The sequence below is a fragment of the Geotrypetes seraphini genome, chromosome 6 (genome assembly GCF_902459505.1).
Source record: "Geotrypetes seraphini chromosome 6, aGeoSer1.1, whole genome shotgun sequence".
In the NCBI taxonomy this organism is placed as follows: domain Eukaryota; kingdom Metazoa; phylum Chordata; class Amphibia; order Gymnophiona; family Dermophiidae; genus Geotrypetes; species Geotrypetes seraphini.
Window position 1 is genome coordinate 125,053,866 of NC_047089.1, and position 22,226 is coordinate 125,076,091.

A 22,226-nucleotide genomic window follows, 5' to 3' on the forward strand; every position below is an offset into this window, starting at 1 on the left:
AAGAATGTGCCTATTTAAAGTCTATTCAATAGAGAAAAGTAGGCATTTAGGCCCTGATTCTGCAAAGCGCATCTAAAGTTAGGCGCAGTTTGGACGTCCAAGATAGGCGTACTTTATAGAATTGCGCTCAGCGACACTCAGCACTGTTTAGACGTCCAAATTTTGAGACGTCCTTCAGAGAATCGGGTTTTAGGCGAGAGTTAGATGTCCAAACAATGTCCTTAATGTTATAATATTTTATTATTATGACGTTATTAGAATGGTGTTTTTCATTATAATTGTGATACTGGGAGTTGGATCCATTTAATGCTTTTATTTCTCTTCTGTCAGAGAGAATGACTGGGATTTGAACTAGCAACATTAGGGTATAAGGCTGTAGGTTTAACCAGTGTGCTACACAATGAGCTAGCAAGTTGCATAGCAATTGTAAAACTAAGTCCTATAGACATTGTAAAAGAGGTCTATTTTTGAGCATATATGGGCTGGGTTTGAACTCATGACCTATGGGAGATGAGCACAGGATTTTACCCATTGAGCTACAGCTGCTTCCTTTCAGTCATGGGGGGTTCCTACCATGAGAGCTCAGTGATCCTAGCCATGTGAAGGTGAAAATATCTGAAAAGATCATAGCTTAGCAGATACTTAAGCTATCATATCAGATGTGAGGAAGAAAGACATTATGGAAGCTGCTGTGGCTCAATGGGTAAATGCCCTGTTCCTATCTTCCAGTTATCGCTCGTTAAGACCCTTAAATGGCTCATTAACCACTTAGTTTGAATGCCTAAGTCCCACTCAACATTTGGTAGGACATAGGTGCCCTTTATTGAATCAAGGCCTTAGGGACAGATTTTATAATCAGGTGCCAAAAAGATAGGCGCCTAAAGGTATGCAGCTATTTCATGTCAATCACACTTAGGCACGCGTTACAGAATCATGGGTGCCTAAAACATAGGTGCCTATTAGGTACCTTAGACATGATAAAGGCACCTTAGGTACGATGTAGAATAGTGTCTAAGAAGATAAGCGCCTATCACCCAATTAATTTTATTTTTTTCAATTATGAGCTTATTAAATCTAATAATGAAGCTAATATACTAATTAAGTTACTATTTATTTTTGTGCCTATATGGCACCTATCTTTATGTATCTTTTATAGAATTTCCCTCTTACTTTTCTTTATAGAATATTGGCATAACAGGTCAAATGTGCATTTATATTATAGATGCATACTCTTGTACCATCCACAGAGTTGGTCTAATACTGGTGTCTAAATTATTAAAGAATGTGTCTAGATCAGGGGTGCCCACACTTTTTGGGCTTGCGAGCTACTTTTTAAATGACCAAGTCAAAATGATCTACCAACAATAAAATTAAAAAAAAAAACACAAAGCACACTGTATGCATAGAAAATGTTAATCATCATTCCTATTCCAGGGTTTTTCAAAGAGGTCAAAGCAGATGACTCTAAGCACTATCACCTCAGTAACAACCATACAAAAATAGACAAATATACCCCCTCCCTTTTTACTAAACCACGATAGCAGTTTTTAGCGCAGGGAGCTGCGCTGAATGCCCAGCGCTGCTCTCGACACTCATAGGCTCCCTGCACTAAAAACCTCTATTGCGGTTTAGTAAAAGGGGACCTTAGTGTAAAATATAGACAGCAGATATAAATTCAGACACATTTTGATCACTAAATTTAAAATAAAATCATTTTCCCTACCTTGTCTGGTGATTTCATGAGTCTCTGGTTGCACTTTCTTCTTTTGACTGTGCATACAATTTTTCTTCCCTTCTTTTAGCCTGTATGCTTCTTCTCCTCCAGACCTCATTCCTTCCCCCCAACTTTTCCTTCCTCTTCCCTGCCCTTTCTTTCTCTCTGCCTCCCTTTCATTTTTTTCTGTTTCTCTTCTTTCCTTCTGTATCCCTGCCTGCCCTTTTTCTTTCTTTCTCCCTGCCCTTCCCCAAGCCACTGCCACTGCCATTACCATCGGGGACCAGGACCCAAACACCACCAATAACAGGCCCCAAGCTCTCCCTGCTTCGGCCAACCAGCATTCCTCTCCCCGACGTCAATTCTGCCGTCGGGAAGAGGAAGGCTGATCAGCCCAAGATCGTGATCAACCTATTGGGGGAAATGCTGCCGGGTCCTGCCTTCGCGGAAACAGAAAGTAGGCAGGACCCGGCAGGAACAAGAACAAATGCTTCACTAACCTGTCTCCCGCATTAGCCCATAGCGAACGCTTGCTTCAGGGCTCTCAACATGTGCATGCCGGCTTCCCTTCTACCCCCCCCCCCCCGGACATAACTTCCGGTTTCGGAGGGAAGAGAAGAGAAGCCGGCACACACACGTTAGAGCCCGGAGCATAAGTTCGCTAGGGGCTGAAATCTCCAAGCCGATTTTTGGGTTTTTTTTTAAATGTTCAGCAGCGGCAGATGACAGCTGGGCGGACCGCCCAGCTAAAAGGCCCTAGGGAGAACACTGGAGAGGAAGGCTGATCGGCCCGTAGATCAGGACGGCAACACGAGTGCGATCGACTCGAGTTGCCTTCCTGAGCTACTGGTCGATCGCGATCGACGCGTTGGGCACCCCTGGTCTAGATTATAGCTTTTTATTAACCACACTCCACTCAATCCCATGTGAATGCCCACCTGCAAAGTACATACTGCTGAATATTGGCATGTATTGATATAACAGTGCTTTGCCAGAAACTGTTTATTTACAAGCTTATACAGTATGTTGATAAATTCACACAAATGACTGGAATACTGTCCTTTACACACATGCTTGCTGTTTATAACTAGGTGGCTTCATATAGGATTAGCCTCGTAACATAGTAAAACTCTTCCTACCCCAAACTATAGGGTTCCTATAACTGTTCTTTGAAATATTTCCCTAAATCACTCAGGTTTCCACAGCAGTGATGTATGTGGTTTTTGGAATCCTGAGATTTGCCATCTTCCTTCCCCCCTCCCCTAGTAATGTAGGTGCCCCAATTGAAAGGGAGATGTCCTATTTTCCCTACATACCATCCTCAAGCTCAGGAAACACCTACCTCCACTCTTCATAACCAGTACATTCTCTTGCAGTAAAAGGGCAGGTGGTGGTGCATTATATTGGCTGTTGCCCACCAGCCCATTACTCACCAACTTACTGTATTATTATTTTATTTTATTTTTTACAGTATTTCTAGACAACACATCTAACAACCCTAAGCAATTTACAAAAATAAAACATTCACAATAAATCAAATAAAGCCAACCAGTGAGCATGTTATAAAAATCCTGCCTATAAGTTCCATATTTCCATGCTATCTACCCCCTTCTTCTCACACAATTGCAATGGAGAGAAATTACTGGAGAGCTGTTCTTGTGAGAATCATTTCAATCATTTGTCATTCTCCTTCCACCAGGGCTGGTTTTAGACATTCTGGGGCCCAGGGAAGAAATTAGGGAGGTAGCCCTTCCAATTCCTTCATCTGCCTGCCCCCCTGATCTCCAACCACCATTACTATCACAAATAATACAACTTTAAATACCCTACATTCTGTAAATAGACAAATTGGAACAGATTTCTTTAACAGTATAAAATATCTGAAATGTTAACAAAATCACTTAGTGGGTCTTCCTTGCTTTTACAGAGACAAAGAAAGATTAGGTTCTTACCTCAATAATCTTTTTTCTTATAGATGTGCAGGGCCGCCATCAGAAATTTCTGGGCCCCTTACTGAGTAATCCTATTGGGTCCCCCATGCACCCCTTTCCCCCCCCCCCCGACTCCCCCTTCTTCCATGGGCCGAATACACACATACTTTTCTCTGTCGCCGCACTCTTTGACCAAAAGATTTGTAAGCCTGCAACCACGTCAAGGTAGACTCTTTCAACAGGGCCCTAACCTAACCTAAACTAATCTATACCTATCTATTCTAAACTAACATATGTCTAATACTGAACTAATAACAAACTAACAAACATCTGCATAATAAATAACTAATAAATAATAGTACTAGTAGCTATAATTCACTTTTGAATGTAAAATCTCAGTTAAGGATTTCTTTTGACCTTTGTAGGCCAGAAGTAGATCACAATTGCACTGGAGGTCTCTGTTGCAGGATTAGCTGCTCTAATCGGATACCATCGAACAGAAAAAGAATTAACATAAGAACTGCCATCTCCGGATCAGACCCGTGGTCCATCGAGTCCGGCGATCCGCACACACGGAGGCCCAGTCAGGTATACACCTGATGTAGTTTTAGTCACCCATATCCCTCTATGCCTCTCGTAAGGAGATGTGCCTCTAATTTGCCTTTGAATCCCAGCACAGTGGATTCCTTAATAACCTCCTTTGGGAGAGCATTCCAGGCGTCTACCACTCGCTGCGTAAAGCAGAACTTCCTGACATTTGTCCTGGACTTGTCCCCCCTTAGCTTCAAACCATGTCCTCTTGTCCGTGTCGCGTTGGACAGTGTAAATAATTTATTTTCCTGCTCTATTTTATCGATGCCTTTCAGCATTTTGAACGTCTCGATCATGTCCCCTCGCAGCCTCCTCTTCTCAAGGGAGAACAGTCCCAGTTTCTTGAGTCGTTCCTCATATTCCAAGTTCTCCATACCTCTTATTAGCTTCGTTGCTCGTCTCTGCACCCTCTCCAGCAGTTTTATATCCTTCTTTAGGTTGGGAGACCAATGTTGGACACAGTATTCCAAGTGTGGTCTGACCATTGCTCTATAAAGCGGCATTATGACTTTCTCCGATCTACTCGTGATTTCTTTCTTTATCATGCCTAACATTCTGTTTGCTTTCTTTGTCCTTTTCTTGTTCGCTCTTACCCAGAGTTGCGCCTGACATTCTATACTCGTGTTCCTTATTCTTACTACCTAAATGCATTACTTTGCATTTCTCCACGTTGAACTTCATCTGCCATTGCTCTGCCCATTTCTCTAACTGATACAAGTCGCTCTGGAGTTCCTCGCTATCCTCCTGCGATCTGATTGCCCGGCATAGCTTTGTGTCGTCTGCAAACTTAATGATCTCACTGGATATTCCGTCTTCCAGGTCATTGATATAAATATTAAATAGGATCGGCCCAAGCACCGAGCCCTGGGGCACACCACTAGTCACTTTCTCCCAGTCTGAGAACTTCCCATTTATGCCCACTCTCTGCTTTCTGTTTTCCAGCCATTTGCCTATCCACCTTTGTATATCTCCCTCTATTCCATGGCTTTGTAGTTTCCTGAGAAGTCTTTCATGTGGAACTTTGTCGAATGCTTTCTGGAAGTCCAAATATATTATGTCCACTGGCATTCCACTATCAATTTGCTTGTTCACGGTCTCAAAAAATTGAAGTAAATTCGTTAAACATGATTTCCCTTTCCTGAACCCATGTTGACTGGGTTTCATTAAGTTGTGTGTATCTAGGTGCCGGACTATGCTATCCTTGATCAGTGCTTCAACCATCTTTCCAGAGACAGATGTAAGGCTCACAGGTCTGTAGTTGCCCAGTTCCCCTCTCGATCACTTTTTGAAAATTGGCGTGACATTCGCTATCTTCCAGTCCTCTGGTATCTGTCCAGTTCTGATTGTCAGATTGGCAAGTTTTTGCAATAGCTCTCCAATTTCAACCTTCAATTCAATTCCGATCGATATTGATCAAACGGATTAATAAAAATATACAAAATCATGTACAATCGATTATTTAATTGATCAGAACTGATTGATCTGACAAAATAATTAATGTGTCTGCTAGCCCTTACATATCTGCCCGAGCACATATCTGAACATACATATCTGACCGCATATCTAAACATACACATCTGAGCGCATATCTGAACATACACATCTGACTGTATATGTGAGCGCATATCTAAACATGCACATCTGAGTGCATATCTAAACATACACATCTGAGCGCATATCTGAACATACACGTCTGACTGTATATGTGAGCGCATATCTAAACATACACATCTGAGCGCTTATCTGAACATCTGATCCCATCCTCTTCAGCTTGCCTATAGCTGCATCATGCATGTTAAAAATGTACGATATGTTGATATGTGCACTTTCCTTCCTTCCCATCCATCCTCCTCAGCCTATCCTTATACATCCACAGCTGCATGTTAATGATGATGTATATGTTATGATGATAAATAAGTGCATATGAGCACATCATTAACATGCAGCTATGGATGAATATATAATGATGTTATGAGTGTGCACCTCTTCCTTCCCATCCTCCTTAGCATGTCACATACAGCATGTTACATTTCACAGACTTTGGAAGGAAGAGGTGCACACTCATAACAACATTATATATTCATGAATCAATCTGATAATCATCACCACCAGGCTGTGTGTGTTATGGGATGGAGGAAGAAAGGTGCATGTTTAAATTGATCACTGCCTTACTAGTTCTGCAGCTCCTCGTGCTGCTCCTCTCGTCCTGTCCTCCTAGAGACGTGGCGACGTCATCCGGCCGACCCGCTCTCGCAGATTCAGTGGCAGGCAAGTGATGTGTCTCCTGATTGGCTAGGCACCCTAAGCCCAAGCTAATCGGAATGGAGACAGGGCGGGCCTTGGTGAAGGAGTCAGGAGACGAGAGGCACGCACCTAGTATATCGCCGGCTGCGGCCGCGGGCCAGGTAGACAGATCCACTTTTGTCCGGGGGGGTGCTATCAGGAAATCGGCAAAGGACAAAAAAAGTATGACAGCAGTGTTTATTGTTTATTGTTGTGCACAGCAGAAGCATAATACAGGAATTTGTGCTATGGTGGCCTAGGACCCTGGGGGAGCCCTGGCCCCCTGTCAGCTCCGGGCCCCTGAATGCAGGACTGGTAGTACTGCCCTGATGGCGGCCCTGTAGATGTGTCTAATAGTCCTGAAGTCGTAAGTTGCTTGTAGAATGCTGTCAGTCATCTTTGAACTCTGCTTCCTTCCCAGGCAACTGTTCCTACCCTCTCAGTTTGTACAAACGCAATCAAGGACATAATTTGAAGAAGGAAAACGGGAAAAAAATCCCCAACATGACAATTCTGTTCTGCTCTGTAATAAACATATCAATGAACATTATAACATTGAAGTAATTGATCTAAACAGATACCAAAACCACATGCAACTAACTCTAATATTATATAGAGTCCGGAGCTACTTGCATGTCCTGCTATCAAGCAGAGGCTTAGACCAGGCTTTACTTTCTTGCATGTTGTGGAGATTTTTTGGGGTATTTTCCGTTTATCAGAGAGAGAGAGAGAGAGAAAGAGAGAAGTCTCCAAAGCCAGACTGATCCCAAGGCAGAAGGCAGGCAAAGCCCACTTACAGGTTTGGGCTTGAGTACTATTAGATGCATCTACAAGTAAGAAGATTATTGAGGTAAGAATCTAATCTTTCTTTCTAGTGCAGTGTGTCTAGTAGGTCTGAATGCTAGTGACATACTAAAGCAGTCCCCTCAGACTAGGGTGGGCTCACTGAGCTTGCCTTCAAAATGGAGGACCTGAAAGTGATGCTTCATCTATTCATCTACTCTCTAGAATCTGGTAAAGGTATGAAGGAAGACCATGTAGCTGCTCTATAGATTGCCTCCAGCGAAACCATCCGAGTCTGCGCCCATGAGGTAGCAACTTCTCTGGTGGAGTATGCTTTAAATGCAATTGGCAGCTGCTTACCACAGCCCACATAAGTGGACATAATGGCCATTTTAATCCATCTGGAAATCAAGGCCTTAGACACCAGCCTCCCTTAGCATGACTGGTCAAAAAAAAAAGTGATCTGATATGCGAAAATCATTGGTAACTTTGTGGTACAGGAGAAGCACTCGCTTGACAGCCAGCAAATCCAACGCTTAATCCTTTTTCTTAGACCCCCATATGGTGAAAAGCAGGCAAACGGAGTTCCTAATTGATGTGAAAGGCAGAGACTACTTTTGATAAGAAAGATGGAACTGTGCATAAGGAAAGTCTTGCTTCCATAATCTTAAGGAACCACTCCCTACAGGACAGAGCTTGTAACTCAGAGACTCATCTCTCCAATGTAATCGCCATCAAAAACACTGTAATGACCGTAAGATCCAGAAGGGAAGCCTCCCATAAAGGGTGTTACTGAGACCTTGCAAAACGGTGTTAAGATTCTAGGATGTAAATTGGAGACACACCGGAGGGTGCAAACGAAGAGCGCCTTTAATGAATCTGTCGACATCTGGGTGAGAGGCCAGAGATCCTCTTTTTCCCCCAAGCTTGGAAACAGGAAAGGCCTGCTATCTACACTTTCTGCAATATGACTGACAGACCCTTCTAAAGTCTCTCTTGCAAAAAGTCCAGGACTACCGAAATTGAAGTTTGTATTGTCACAAGCACTCCTCAGAGCGGAGCTCAACTGTGACATGCTCTGGCGTGTCCCCTATGACCATGGGTAGCTTCAGGATTTTTGGATGGCCCTAGGAAACTGCCTAGGCCTGGGAGAACACAAGGTAAGTACTGGCTTCAAGTCACCACACCTCAGACAGAGTTCTTTAAGAAAGAATAATGGATTTTATTCTGACCTTGGTGGTCCAAAAAGGTGTAACAAAAAGACAAATATCTGCAGCATTTCACAAATTCAGCTTCAAAACAAAATAAAGGTACTAATCCAAATACAGATTGTCTTGCTTGAGTTCTTGCACTCTGGTTCAGCAATGAATTTATACTGATATTCAAAAACAAAATCCCAAACTTCCTCTCAGAGGTATTTGTCTCAGAAAGATAGCTTTCCAGCAGACATATAAAGTCCATATAATTCTTATAGCAGCAAAAGTTATGTACTTAGTTAGGCAGCAAGCCACAGCACAGCTTGGCTCAGAGATTAATTTCACTGCAGCTACCTTTTGGAAGGCAGCACCGCTGTGGGAAATCAGGTGATTACACTACCAGGAAAAACGGTAGCCACAGTAAGGTTTCAAAACAAAAACCCATTTATTCAGTTCCCAAGTTCTTTAGCTGCAAACTTTACTTTAGGAAAGACAGTTATCAGCATTCAGGTAAGTATACTTCTCACACCACAAATAATGATTAGCTCAAAGACAGGCAGTAAATTCCTAAGGCATTTCTTGCTCAGAAAGAGAGAAAGGAAAAACACACCAGCTGCTTCTCAGCTACTCACTGTCTTTCAGTTAGTGTCCATGAGTTCTATCTGGCTCTCTAGCATAGGGCCAGCGTCTTGTACTTCCATACCTTCCACACATTCAGGAATCTGGAAGTCTGAGGTGGGGAGGCTTTCTTCCACCTGCTGCATTGGCCAATCTGGAACCTCTGTCCTTCCTTCCTGGCTCCAAAGCTCTTGCGCTGCTTTGGGCTGCTGGAGTGACTCACCTTCATCATTCTCTCCTCCCCTTGCTGTTTGCTTCAGCCTGCTTTTAATCAGTCCACAGCCAATCCCCTTCAGCCTGTAGAGGGGGATGGGCTTTGGTGCTACTGCAGGCTTTTCTTGTTTGTACTGCCTGGGTTTCCTAGGCTCACCTAGTTTATCTTTGGCTGCCCTTGCTGACTTATGAACAGCCTGCTGTTGCTGCCAGTCTGCCTGCCACTGATCCAGATCACCACTGCTTTGGTCATATGGGCAAGGGAGGTCAGCCTCCAGTTAGTCACCAGAATTAACCTGGTCAGCTCTTCTGCACCAGATCCTATTAGGGGCAAAACTAGTGCTGGTGCTAGGTTTGTCACAATATCATCCACAGCACACAAGTGGTGAAAGGTTTTACAGGCCTTAGCATAGGCTGCCACCGTTGATCTTCTTAGCTCTAAGAAGAGTGGCAACAACCACATCTGAGGAACCATGACATAAACCCAGTTTTGGATTCTCTATAGGAACCAGCCCCTGAGTGAGAAGATCTACTTGAATCATTAGGCTGAGGCCTTCGTCAATCTGGAGGCAAGCTAGATCCGCTAGATTCCATGGTCTGCAAGACCAATCAGGCTCCACTAGGATGCCACTAATACTACCAAATATGAATGATTTGCAATCCTGTGAATGGCTCAACCTAGCATGGGCCACAAGGGAAACATGTACAAGAGTCCTTTCTCCAGCCATGGTTGGATTAAAATGTCCAACCCCATGGTTCCAGACTCTTATCTTCGAGTGTAAAAGTGAGCTGCCTTTGTGTTTACTGCTGAGGCCATCAGATACCTCTGTGGAAACCCTCACTGCCGAACAATGGAGTTGAACGGCTGGAGGGACAGTAACCATTCACCCAGATCGAGAGTCTGCCAACTGAGAAACTCGGCCTACTACTGTACCTTTTCCTGCAATCCCACTACATGTGCAGCCAAGAGAGCCTTCAAATGAACTTCTGCCCCCCGAAATAAGACTTTAGCTTCTAGGTGTAACAGGGTGCTTCCAGGAACCTTATTGCCTGATAACATAGGCTACCGCTTTCATTTTCCGAAAAAACCCTGAATGCCTTGCCTTCTAGAGACTTCTCCAGTGCCTGCAGTGCTAACTGAATGGCTCTGAGTTCTAGGCAATTTATGGACCATTTTTGCTGAGCCAGTGACCAACAACCCTGAACTGGGTGTCCATTGCAATGATCCCTCCCCCCCAACTGTAAAGGCTAGTATCAGTCATTAGTATCTCCCAGGAGAAATTGCAGAGAAGCATGCCCCTTAAAAGGAAGCTTTCTGCAGCCACCACTGCAGGCTGTTCCTCTCTTTCGGTAATCATGAAAGCAGTTACTGAAGCGAATGTCTGAGGAGACCAGCAAGAGGAGAGAGGCTTAGAGAGGTTTCATGTACCTTTGCCCAAGGTAGCACCTCTATGGCTGCCACCACCAACCCAGGATCTGCAGATAATGGCATGCCTTGGGAGTTGGACTCAGTAGCAGGTTCGAAATCTGTTTCTGGAGCTTCAGTCTGTATGGCTTTGGAAGAAAAACCTGGCCCAAGGCCATGTCAAACAAAACTGCCAGGTACTCCAGATGGTGAGTCGTCTCCAGCTGACTCTTCTTGAAGTTGACTATTCATCCCAGATCCTGGAGGAGCTGGACCACATTTGAAACTGGCCGTTCTTCTTTCTGCCCGGATGGGATTCCTGCCATGCAGAGGTGCACTGTTACCACCACTATGACCTTTGTAAAGGTTCAAGGTGCCGTTGCTAGGCCAAAAGGGAGTGCAGAGAACTGGAAATGCTGCTCCAGCACATGAAACTGCAAATAAATCCTGTGGGCTGGAAAAATGGGAATGTGGAGATAGGCTTTCGTCAAATCAAGGGAGGCTATGACCAACCGAACAGTCTCCATGTGGGAGTATGACACTTTAAGTGCAGCATTGACTGTCTTGAGGTCTTGAAAAGGCCTCCAGTCATCTGAGCCTTTCTTTGGTACAATGAAGTATATGGAGTATCTTTCTGAGGCCTATTCTTCATCCAGGACTGGATCTATGGTACAAAGGTCCAGTAGCCTTTGCACCATTGCCCGGACTCTGACTGGCCGGCTAGAGAATCTACAAAAATGTTTGGAAGAGAGGCACAGAGCTCCAATTTATAACCTTATTGAACAACTAGTACCCAATGGTCTGCGCTAATCTGAACCCAGACTGACCAATAGGCCGACAGCCTTCCTCCTATCTTGGAGGGGGGGCGCTTGCCCTTGTCCTGGTATCATTGTACTTTCTTGGAGGCTGGAGAGGGATGAGAGCCGACCATCCAGCACAAGCCTGGCATGATATAGGGGTAGGAAGTCCTGAGAGGTCCATCACTATTGATTTTAAGTAAAATTGAGAGGATCCTCTGGACACCAAACCTCCAACCAAACAATAAGAAAAAATACCAAAAAATAATAAAACCGCAGAGCAGAAACATTTCTAAGCAGCTTGCTTGCAGAAAGAAATTGAGGGGGCAGGAGCAGCTGCCTGGAAAGGAGGCGGAGTTTAAATATAGGTAATATACAGTATATAAATTTTTAGATAAATAAATGATTGTTGCATTCTGCAAGCAACTTGTGAGTTCAGATGCACAACCCTTTCGTTTAGGACTACTAAACACATTACACTAGAAAATCTTCAGTTATTGTAGAGAAGTTCAGCTTGTGACAAATTTCTTGCTCAATTGAGATCTCATCCAGACTATTCAGATGATCTTGTAACATTGGTGAATGCAAGTAGTTCTTCAATAACGTTAAATGTGAGAAACTTCTCTCTCCTGAGGCCACAGTTACAGGTACAGGCAATAGCAGCCTAAAGCAATTTCTGCTCAGCATCATTATACCTCTAATCCCTCTTTCCCTGGCCCACGTGATATGGAAGGATATGGGGGTGGCACACCACTACAGCAATACCCCTCATTCATGGTGCCCTTCACAGCCACACAGGTCAAACACTCTAAAAGCCAGTCTGTAGCAGAGATGTTCTGGGAGTGGGAATGAAAAGCCAGGGCTTAGTAGTTCAGCCCAACCTCTTCCTGCTTGTTGCAATGCTATTTTTGGACAATACATCATTTATTTATTTAAAAAATGTATAAACCACTTAAAACCAAAGCGATGTACAAAATAACAATAGTTTCTCTCTACAACTTCTCTCTCACTTTCTTCTAGGTTTTCTCTCTTTTCCACTTCTCTCCCTTTTCTAGCTTTCATGTCTGTCCTGGCCACCATGACCCACCCCCCTCTCCGTTTCCTTGGGCTGCATGTTTCCCAGACCCACACAGAGAAGCCACAAGCTGCACAGAGAAAGAGATGGAGAGCAGATATTTGCTTTTCTTCCTCTCTTTCAGATCATGTCTCCTTTTCCCAGCAACCTTTCCCTACACAGCCCTTGCTCTCTTCCTGAATTCTTCTCACTCTCACCTCACATCCTGTTTCTACCTTACAGCTCCTTTCTGCCAGCATTTCAGAGCAGCATTGCCTCTTCTAACCAGTGACCTCTTTCTATTCCTTGCACACCTTCTTTGCTCCCTTTATTCCTCTCCCAGTACCTACCTATTTTTATTTTATTTTTACTTTAACTGCTATAGGTATTACTTTAGCAAAAAAGGTAAAATTGTCATTTCAATAAAGTTATCTGAATTGCTGTGGGAGGTTTTTGTTGGCATCAGTCTGCTCTACTTGCCTTTCACATTGGCAACTTCTAGGCTACAGCAGCTCCCTCCTTCCTTGCAGTCTATTGGATAGACACTAACCAAAAGGCTGGAGGGGAGGAGGGGGCATTAACTAAGATACTGAAGCACTTCTTGAGTTTTCCTATAACTCTGCAGAATGGAGATTGCTCTACACTTACAGGGGAAATGTTGAGGGTGCTCTGGTACCCATAGCACCCACAGAGCTGGCACCTATGACCATAACCCACATTCCTCTTGAATGAACCACTGCCATGTTATGTACCCTACCTCCTTAAACCCTCATGGGGAGGGGGGAAGCTTTCTTACATCTAAACCAGGGGTAGGCAATTCCAGTCTTTGAGAACCACAGGCAGGTCAGGTTTTCAGGATATCCATAATGAATATGTATGAGATGGATTTGCATAGTAACATAGTAGATGACGGCAGATAAAGACCCGAATGGTCCATCCAGTCTGCCCAACCTGATTCAATTTAAATTTTTACTCTTAGCTATTTCTGGGCAAGAATCCAAAGCTCTACCCGGTACTGTGCTTGGGTTCCAACTGCCGAAATCTCCGTTAAAACCTACTCCATCCCATCTAAACCCTCCCAGCCATTGAAGCCCTCTCCAACCCATCTTCCCCCAAACGGCCATATACAGACACAGACCGTGCAAATCTGCCCAGTACTGGCCTTAGTTCAATATTTAATATTATTTTCTGATTCTAGATCCTCTGTGTTCATCCTACACTTCTTTGAACTCAGTCACCGTTTTCCTCTCCACCGTTTTCCTTTCCATGCACTGCCTCCTTGACATGCAAATCTATCTCATGCATATTTATTGTGGATATCCTGAAAACCTGACCTGCCTGTGGTTCTTGAGGACCAGAATTGCCTACCCCTGATCTAACCTAAATGAACATTATTATATCTATGTGTTTTTTTAATTCATAATTACAAAAAACATGGCATAACATTCCACATTCATTTACTCTTTTATTATTAACAACCAAAATGCTTTGTTTTACACAAGGGAAAGTTTCATGAAACAGTTTATTGACCGTCAGCAGCAGGATACAAGCTGCTTGCTCCGAAGACTACCTTCAGCATCTTCTTCTTCATGTGACCATTCAAAAAGGTCTGGTATTGAAGAAAACAAATATATTGATCAAAAGGTAAGAATTCTTGTAACCTGCTGTTTTCTTGTTGTAACACTAATATTGGTAGAAAGAAACCTTGATGTTTGAAACTTTCATAGCTGTGGGAAAATTCAGATCCACTGTGTTTAAGTATACCAGTATATTTTAACTTATTCTCAAATATTTCTGGCTTAGTACTCTAACAAGGATTTTTTTTTCTTGGAGATTAAAATGAGGAGTCACCCTTTGGGCTTTCCCACAGATTAATCATCTCTTTCTGGGAAAGTTTAACTATACCTCACTTATTTTAGTCTTTTATGGAAGGTGAAAGCAGACCTGTAAATGGGTTTTTTTTTCATCATAAAGGTTTACTGATTTTGAATTTAAATAAACTTTTGTATATCTTAGACTACTGACAAATGGATGCAATTTATGAAGTCTAAAACCTGTTTGTGTTTTTTATTTATGAATAGAGCTTCAAGAAAACCCAAAAATATACCCTTGGATGTCCGTTTTTTATTTATTTTTTCTTGAGTTTGCAATTATTTTCAAAAAGGATGTTTTTTCATTTGTGACAAATTGCCATTTGATTATAGCATGTACTCTTCTTAAAAAGTAAGCACACTTAGGGCAATTCTATAAGCTGCCACCTAGAGCTATAAGTCATTAATTGATAGGCACCTATGTCTATGTACACGCTATTCTAGAAGGTACTGCCTAAGTGCAAGGTTACTTAGAAAAACCTTCATAGACTACGCATAATTCAGAATACAGCAGTTAGATTGATTTTCAATTTAAAGAAGTATGACCATGTTACTGATTTTTAAAAATCTTTTATTGATTTTCAAACTTAGATAGTACAATACAATTGATTGAACATAAAATACTGCATAAAACGCACTATTTTTTTAAATTCTTTATTCATTTTTAAACATACAATAAGTGTATCAATATGTTAAAACAAATTAATAACAAATATATCACTTAATAATCATCAAGAGAACAAATAATATACTATTATCACCCACCCTTCCTATTATATAAACAAATACATTGTACAATAATAAGATAATAAAATTATTCCCCCTTCTCCCTCATAATTGGAACCTGTAAATTTAAGGGGAAAAATGTCATCTAATCAGTACAATATTTTGTTAATGGATCCCACACATCTTGAAATTTCCTAAAACACCCTCTCTGTATTGCAATAAATCTTTCCATTTTATATATATGACATAGAGAATTCCACCAAAAATTATAATTTAGTCTACTCCAGTTCTTCCAGTTATAAGTAATTTGTTGAATGGTAGCCCCAGTCATTATAAGTAATAATTTGTTATTATTTGAAGAAATCTGACTTTTTGCTCTCATTGCCATACCAAACAGCACAGTATCATATGACAATGCCACTGGATTATTTAATAAACAATTAATTTGGTCCCAAATTGATTTCCAAAAAGGTATAACATATGGACAGTAGAATAACAAATGATCTAAAGTCCCTGCTTCAAGATGGCAGTGCCAACATTTATTAGACTTAGAGCTATCCAATTTTTGTAACCGAACAGGGGTCCATAATGCTCTATGTAACAGAAAAAACCATGTTTGTCTCATAGATGCTGACACTGTACATCTCATCCTTCAAGTCCAAATTTGTGTCCATTTAGACACAGAAATTTGATGTTTGATCTCTATGCTCCAAATGTCTCTCAGACCAGTGTTTGGTTTCTTTTTAATAAGTCCAGTTAACAATTTATACCACTGGGCAGCCTGGTGACCTAGGAAGACCGCCTGAAAGCATAAGAACTCCATACTATATTGATAATTAAGGTTTTTCCACTCAGGGAACCCCGCCTGAATGGCCTGCTTCAATTGCAACCATCTAAAACTTTCTGATTTATTGAGGCCATATTTATGTTGCAACTGTGAAAACTCAAGCAGTTTACCATTAGAGATAACATCATCCAATAAACGTATTCCTGCTATCATCCAATGGTTCCAGGCGACCTTTTCTCTGCCAATTTGAATCTTGGAGTTTAGCCATATAGATTGATTTGTAGATTTTTAAACTGGAATAGTTGTTAAATTAATTACATAACGCATTGTTTTCCATGTATCAGCTAATATTCTATTATCTTTACTGTACCTAGGCATTTTGATACTGAGCACATGACAAAGGTGCATTGGAGACATGAGTTGTCATTCTAACCACAACCAATCTGGGAGTTTTTCCATGAGCTCTGGGAGGACCCAATACATACCCTGGCACAAAATATAGGATTGATGATACCTATAAAAATTGGGAAAATTTACCCCTCCCTCTGAAATTGGCCTTTGTAAAGATACCAAAGCAACTCTAGGAGATTTACCCAGCCAAATAAATTTTATAAAAATGCTATTTAATTTTTTTTTTTTTTTTAATAAATTTAGTGATTTACAATATCAAAAGATACCACGGATAAAGGTTACATACACCAAGATTTAAACAATATTTATACAACACAAACATTCCTTTTCAAGCCCACAAACAATGGGGAGACATGCAACTTTTGAACTAACAAAAATAAAGAAAACTAAGAATTGGTTCTCGATTCATATGAATCTTGACCATTCCCTACTATTTGGGAATCTTAAATCCACCAATTTCTCAGTGATGAATCATTTAAAACAATAAGGAAAAATAATTTCTGTTCTCGAGCTATTAGAAATTGTTGCAATTGAATAGGATCCCAAAATACATATTCAATGTCTTGTAATTTAACAATATAAGCAATTAAAGTTTGGATTAGTACAAGTAGTTTTACATATCGTTCATGAGTATGCCTCAGCCTCACCACTCCACCGCTGTACTATCTTTTGACTGCGTGGAGATTTAAGTGTACTTCATCACTGGCTGCTCATATTTTTTTATATATATAATGTTTTGTGCATTTTTGTGAAAGAATGTTATCTCTACTATAAAAATAGTATGCATACTTAGCTTATCAGCCAACGTCTGGGAGTCTAACCCGACATGTTTCGCACCTGCCGGCGCTGTATCAAGGGTCTCCTGAGAACGCGCGTGTCACCCGACTCATAATGCTGTTTAAGAGTAAGAGTAAAATATGAGCAGCCAGTGATGAAGTACCACTTAAATCTCCACGCAGTCAAAAGATAGTACATCGGTGGAGTGGTGGGGCTGAGGTATACTCATGAACGATATGTAAAACTGCTTGTACTAGTCCAAACTTTAATTGCTTATATTACTATTTGGGACTGGTAGAATAAAACAGTACCATAGCCATATTTAGGAGGCTTGTAATTTAACAAGACATTTACATGGAAATTTTAGGTAAAAAGATGCCTCAAGAGCTAAGACTCTTGTTCTTAATTTCAAAAATTATTTCCTTCTTAGTTGTGTAGCACTTGAGACATCAGGAAAAATTCTAACCAAATCTCCACAGAATTTTAGCAACCTATTTTTAAAGTAAAGTTTCATAATTAACATTTTATCTATCTCACTCATGCATGTTATTACCATGGTGGACCTACTCTGAATAACATACTGAGTATCTTCCAGAAACTCTGTTAGATTTATTTCACTTGTTACCAGGTGGTCCACCTCCTGGTCGGATTGTATTTTCTTTTGCAGAATATAATAACAATTATTAATTGGGAAATTCTCCGGATTGGGTAATCCCAGTATTTCTTTAAAAAACTTCCTTAACAAAATTTCAGGAGATAATAAGTGAGTCACTGAAAAATGAACCAAGCGTAGATTCCTCTCTATCTGCATATTTTCCAACATTTCTATTTTAGAATGTAACACCGTAGAATCCTTAACAGCAGATACTGAGACAGCTTGCAATGTATTACTTTGAGTTTCAACCACACTTAGTCTTTTATCCAAAGAACTTAAGTTAGAATCCACATTCTCAAACTTTTGAGACACTGAATGTGAATAATCCACTGTTTGTTTCACTGACTCTCTGAGAAACCCTTCAACTCTAGAAATACCTAACCATAAATCTTTAAGGGTAATATCTTGTTTTTCCACTGCTAGTGATTGATCTTCTACTACATCTGAAAATTCAAGTGGTTTAGGTATTTCAGTAAAGTCTAGTTTACTTGTCTGAGTAGATGATACCACTAATTCAGTAGATATAGCGGGAGTAGTATTCCCGCTATCACAAGGTACTGGATGAAGGGGGGTGTCCTTTCGAGGGGGCTCAACGATGCTCCTGATATGGGAGAATTCATATCAGGTAAAGGTCGTGAAGAAATTTCTGTAGAAAATGTCAAGTGTCTATCCTTAGGACCAGAAACAGCAGGTGTTGAGCTCTTAGGCTTAATTTTCCTTTTACCCATAGTAACAGATTAAAGTTATACAACCTGAGCTCCAACTCCCCGGCTCCTCGTTGCTCGCAACCACGGCAGCGGTTTCCAATTTAAAGAAATTCACGAAACAGGAAAGACAGACCTAATGACGTCAAGGGTCTTCCTCAATGCCTGCCCGATTCCTCCTCCAGGCCCAGCCGCTGCTGCGGGAACACGGGGCAGCGTTCAGGATCTCCTCCTGCATCCCAGTCAGGTAATCAAATGCAGCTCCCCTCTATTTAATTTTTTATAAAAGGACCATTGAAAATAAACCGGCAACATACCCATCTGATAACAAACCACAGGCAAAATCATCATTTTAATAGTATGGACTCTCCCCCACCACGAAAGATCAAGTTTCAAGTTTATTAGGTGACTTGATTAATCGCTTAATCAAACATTCTAAGCGATGTACACTATAAAATTTACAATTATTAGAAAACAATACAATACATACAAATACTTAAATAGCGGTAAATTGCTCCTAATTTTAACATTACTAAACATAGGGTAAGGAGGGATGAAATACAATTCATAAAGTAAAGAAGAAACATTGAGGGAAAATACAAAAGGGAAATAGGTAACACAGGTATAACAAAAATAAAACATAATACTCCAGTAATAAAATTATATTGAAAATGCATCTTTAAAAAGGAAGGTTTTTAATTCAGTTTTAAATTTCCCAAACTCTTTCTCCTCCCGTAAAAAAATAGGGAGGGTGTTCCAAGTCTGTGGTGCTGTACATGAAAAAATAAATTGTCTCCTTGTATTAATAATTTTTAATGAAGGGATAGATAGCAGATTTTGTTCACTAGATCTTAGAGTTCTCTTTGTAGAATATGGAATAAGTAACCTAAATAAAAATGCAGGGGTCTTATTGTTTAGAGTTTTAAAAATAATTATGCATAACTTATAAGTGATTCTATGAATAACAGGGAGCCAATGCGCCTTTTTGAGGAGAGGTGTTACATGATCAAATTTTTTAGACTTAGTTATTAATTTTATAGCTGTATTTTGTATAATTTGTAGACGTTTAATTTCATATAGCGCAATTCCTTTGAATAAAGAATTGCAGTAATCAATTTTAGACATCACCAAAGAGTGAATCAATATAGTAAGTGCCTTGGGACAGAGAAATTTAGAGATGGAACGAATTTTACGTAACCTATAAAAGGTAGTTTTCACAATGTTACTAATATGATCATGATAATTGAGTTTATTATCAAAGATTACTCCTAAAATTTTTGCATTTTTAACTAATTGTAGGGGAGTGTTATGAATTGAAATTGGAGAAACAAGAGGAAAACTATCCTTCCAAGGAAATAGCATAACAAGATATAAAGGATTCCATTGCTCACACATTTCTGTTACCTTCTGTAATAAAGATTTTTCATTTATTTTCATTGTTTCTTCCAGCCTATTTTTAATCTAAATGCCTAAATATTTTATTCCATCCTCTTTCCAAAGAAAGGGAAATGAATCAAATAAACCTTTTGTACAGTGGACATTAAGTGGAAGAATTTCCGATTTACTCCAATTTATCTTGTATCCTGAAAATTTTCCAAATTTCTCAATCAGTTCAAGTAAGCAAGGAATGGTTGTCTCAGGATTTTTCAAATAGAGCAAAATATCATCCGCGTAAGCAGAGACCTTATATTCCCGATCTCTACGAGGAATACCCTGTATCTCCTTCTCTTGTTGAATCGCTAATAACAAGGGTTCCAATACAATATCAAAAAGCAGAGGAGATAAGGGACAGCCTTGCCTAACCCCCCTCTGCAACCCTAAAACCTTCTGAAAAATTATTATTAATATACAATTTAGCAACAGGGGAGCTATATGTTTGAACCATTTGTATAAATCCTGAACCAATACCAAACCATTCCAACGCTTGATACATGAAGATCCATTCAACTCAATCAAAGGCCTTCTCTGCATCCAAGGATACAGAAAAAGCCGGATCATCTAAGGCTTTTGATAAATTCAACATATGCAAGGTCAGCCTAGTGTTGTTAGAAGAATGTCTTTGAGCAATGAATCCTGTTTGGTGCATTCCAATAATAAAAGGGAGAGCTTTAGCCAAACGTATCGCCAATGTTTTAGCTAAAAGTTTTCCATCAATATTAATTAAAGAAATAGGCCTGTAGTTTGAAACCAGTGTGGGATCTTTATTTGGCTTTGGCAAATAAATGATTCCGCCATGGTACCTGTAATATAATCTTTAGATAGTTGAGTCTGATATAAATTTAACAAATATGGTAATAGGGTAATTTGGAATGATTTTTAGAACTCTACTGTAAAACCATCCCCACCTGGAGCAGATCCAACTCTAAGAGACTTCAATGCTGCTTGCAATTTTTATTGATATTAGCTTTTCTAAGCTTTCTTTTATATGCTCAGGAATCTTCGGCCCCTTGATTAATTTTAAAAATTCCAATCCATCCTTTTCTTTATCTAAATAAGGCTCAGAATACAGATCTTTATAAAAATGTAAAAATTGTTTTAAAATAGGACCAATTTGTGAAAAAGCATTTTCTTTTTCGTCTTTTATCATCACTACTTTTGTTTTTTGTTTTTTTGCTTTTAAATAATTTGCCAGTAATCTTCCCGCCTTATTTGAATTTGCATAATACAATACCTGTTGAGAAAATAAATCTTTCCTTATCATTTTAGAAGAGATCTCATTATATTTCCCTTTAGCTTTCAAGAGATTTTGTAATGTAGAGTATTCCCATTTGTCAATCAGTTTTGATTCTAATATCTTTATATCTTGTTCCAAACTATAAAATTGTTTTTTAATTTGTTTTTTAATGTATGCTGAAAAAGAAATAATTTGATCGCTCATAGTTGCCTTAAAAGCATCTCATAACGTTTCTATTGAGATATTTTCCAAATTATTAATTTGAAAATAATCATTTATTTTCAATTGTATTTCCTCTATAAAACTTGGTTCTGCTAGCAATATATTATCAAATCTCCATACAGGTTTACTATCATCTTGGTCCATTATTTTAATTTTAATCCATAATCCACCATGATCAGATAAAATAATTGGATCAATGGAGGCTTGTGTTACTTGCTGAATTAATGCATTTGAAGCAAATATGTTGTCTGTTCTTGAAAATGATTTGTGAACATGAGAGCAAAATGAAAATTCCTGATCATTGAAATGAAATATTCACCATATATCTTTCAAATCACAATTTTGTACCAAATTATCTAATCCTAATGATTTCATAATTCTGCTAGGTTTTTTGTCCATTAAAGGATCCATAACAACATTAAAATCCCCTGCCACAACTAATTTAGAAGCAGCCAGTGGTAACAACAATTGTTGTAGAGATTAAAAAAATTAAATCTGGTTTGAATTAGGTGCATATACATTGAATAGCGCCACGGTAGTATTTCCCATGCTCATGTCTACATGTAACCATCTTCCTGCAGGATCAGCGGCAATCAACTTAAACGTAGCATTACATTTGTTACTCACTAATATTGCTACACCTGCTTTTTTCTTGCTGGGGCAAAAAAAGCAATGTTTTACCTAGCCTTCCTCTAGCTTTTTGGACTCTATGGCTGATAAATGAGTCTCCTTTTTATTGGATGGTTGAGGCCATTAACATTTAACAAAAATAATTTAAGCTCCATTAAGATATTTATTCCCATGACACCTAAAC

General features: G+C 39.9%; 1 protein-coding gene across 1 annotated transcript in view; it reads left to right on the forward strand.

Moving 5' to 3' along the window:
- Positions 1–22,226, forward strand: part of NALCN (sodium leak channel, non-selective) — a 1,129,711-nt gene that overhangs the window by 607,434 nt on the left and 500,051 nt on the right. Inside the window, exon 17 of the mRNA XM_033948885.1 lies at positions 14,088–14,229. Coding sequence (XP_033804776.1) covers positions 14,088–14,229 — 142 coding nt within the window. The remainder of the gene's footprint in view (positions 1–14,087; positions 14,230–22,226) is intronic.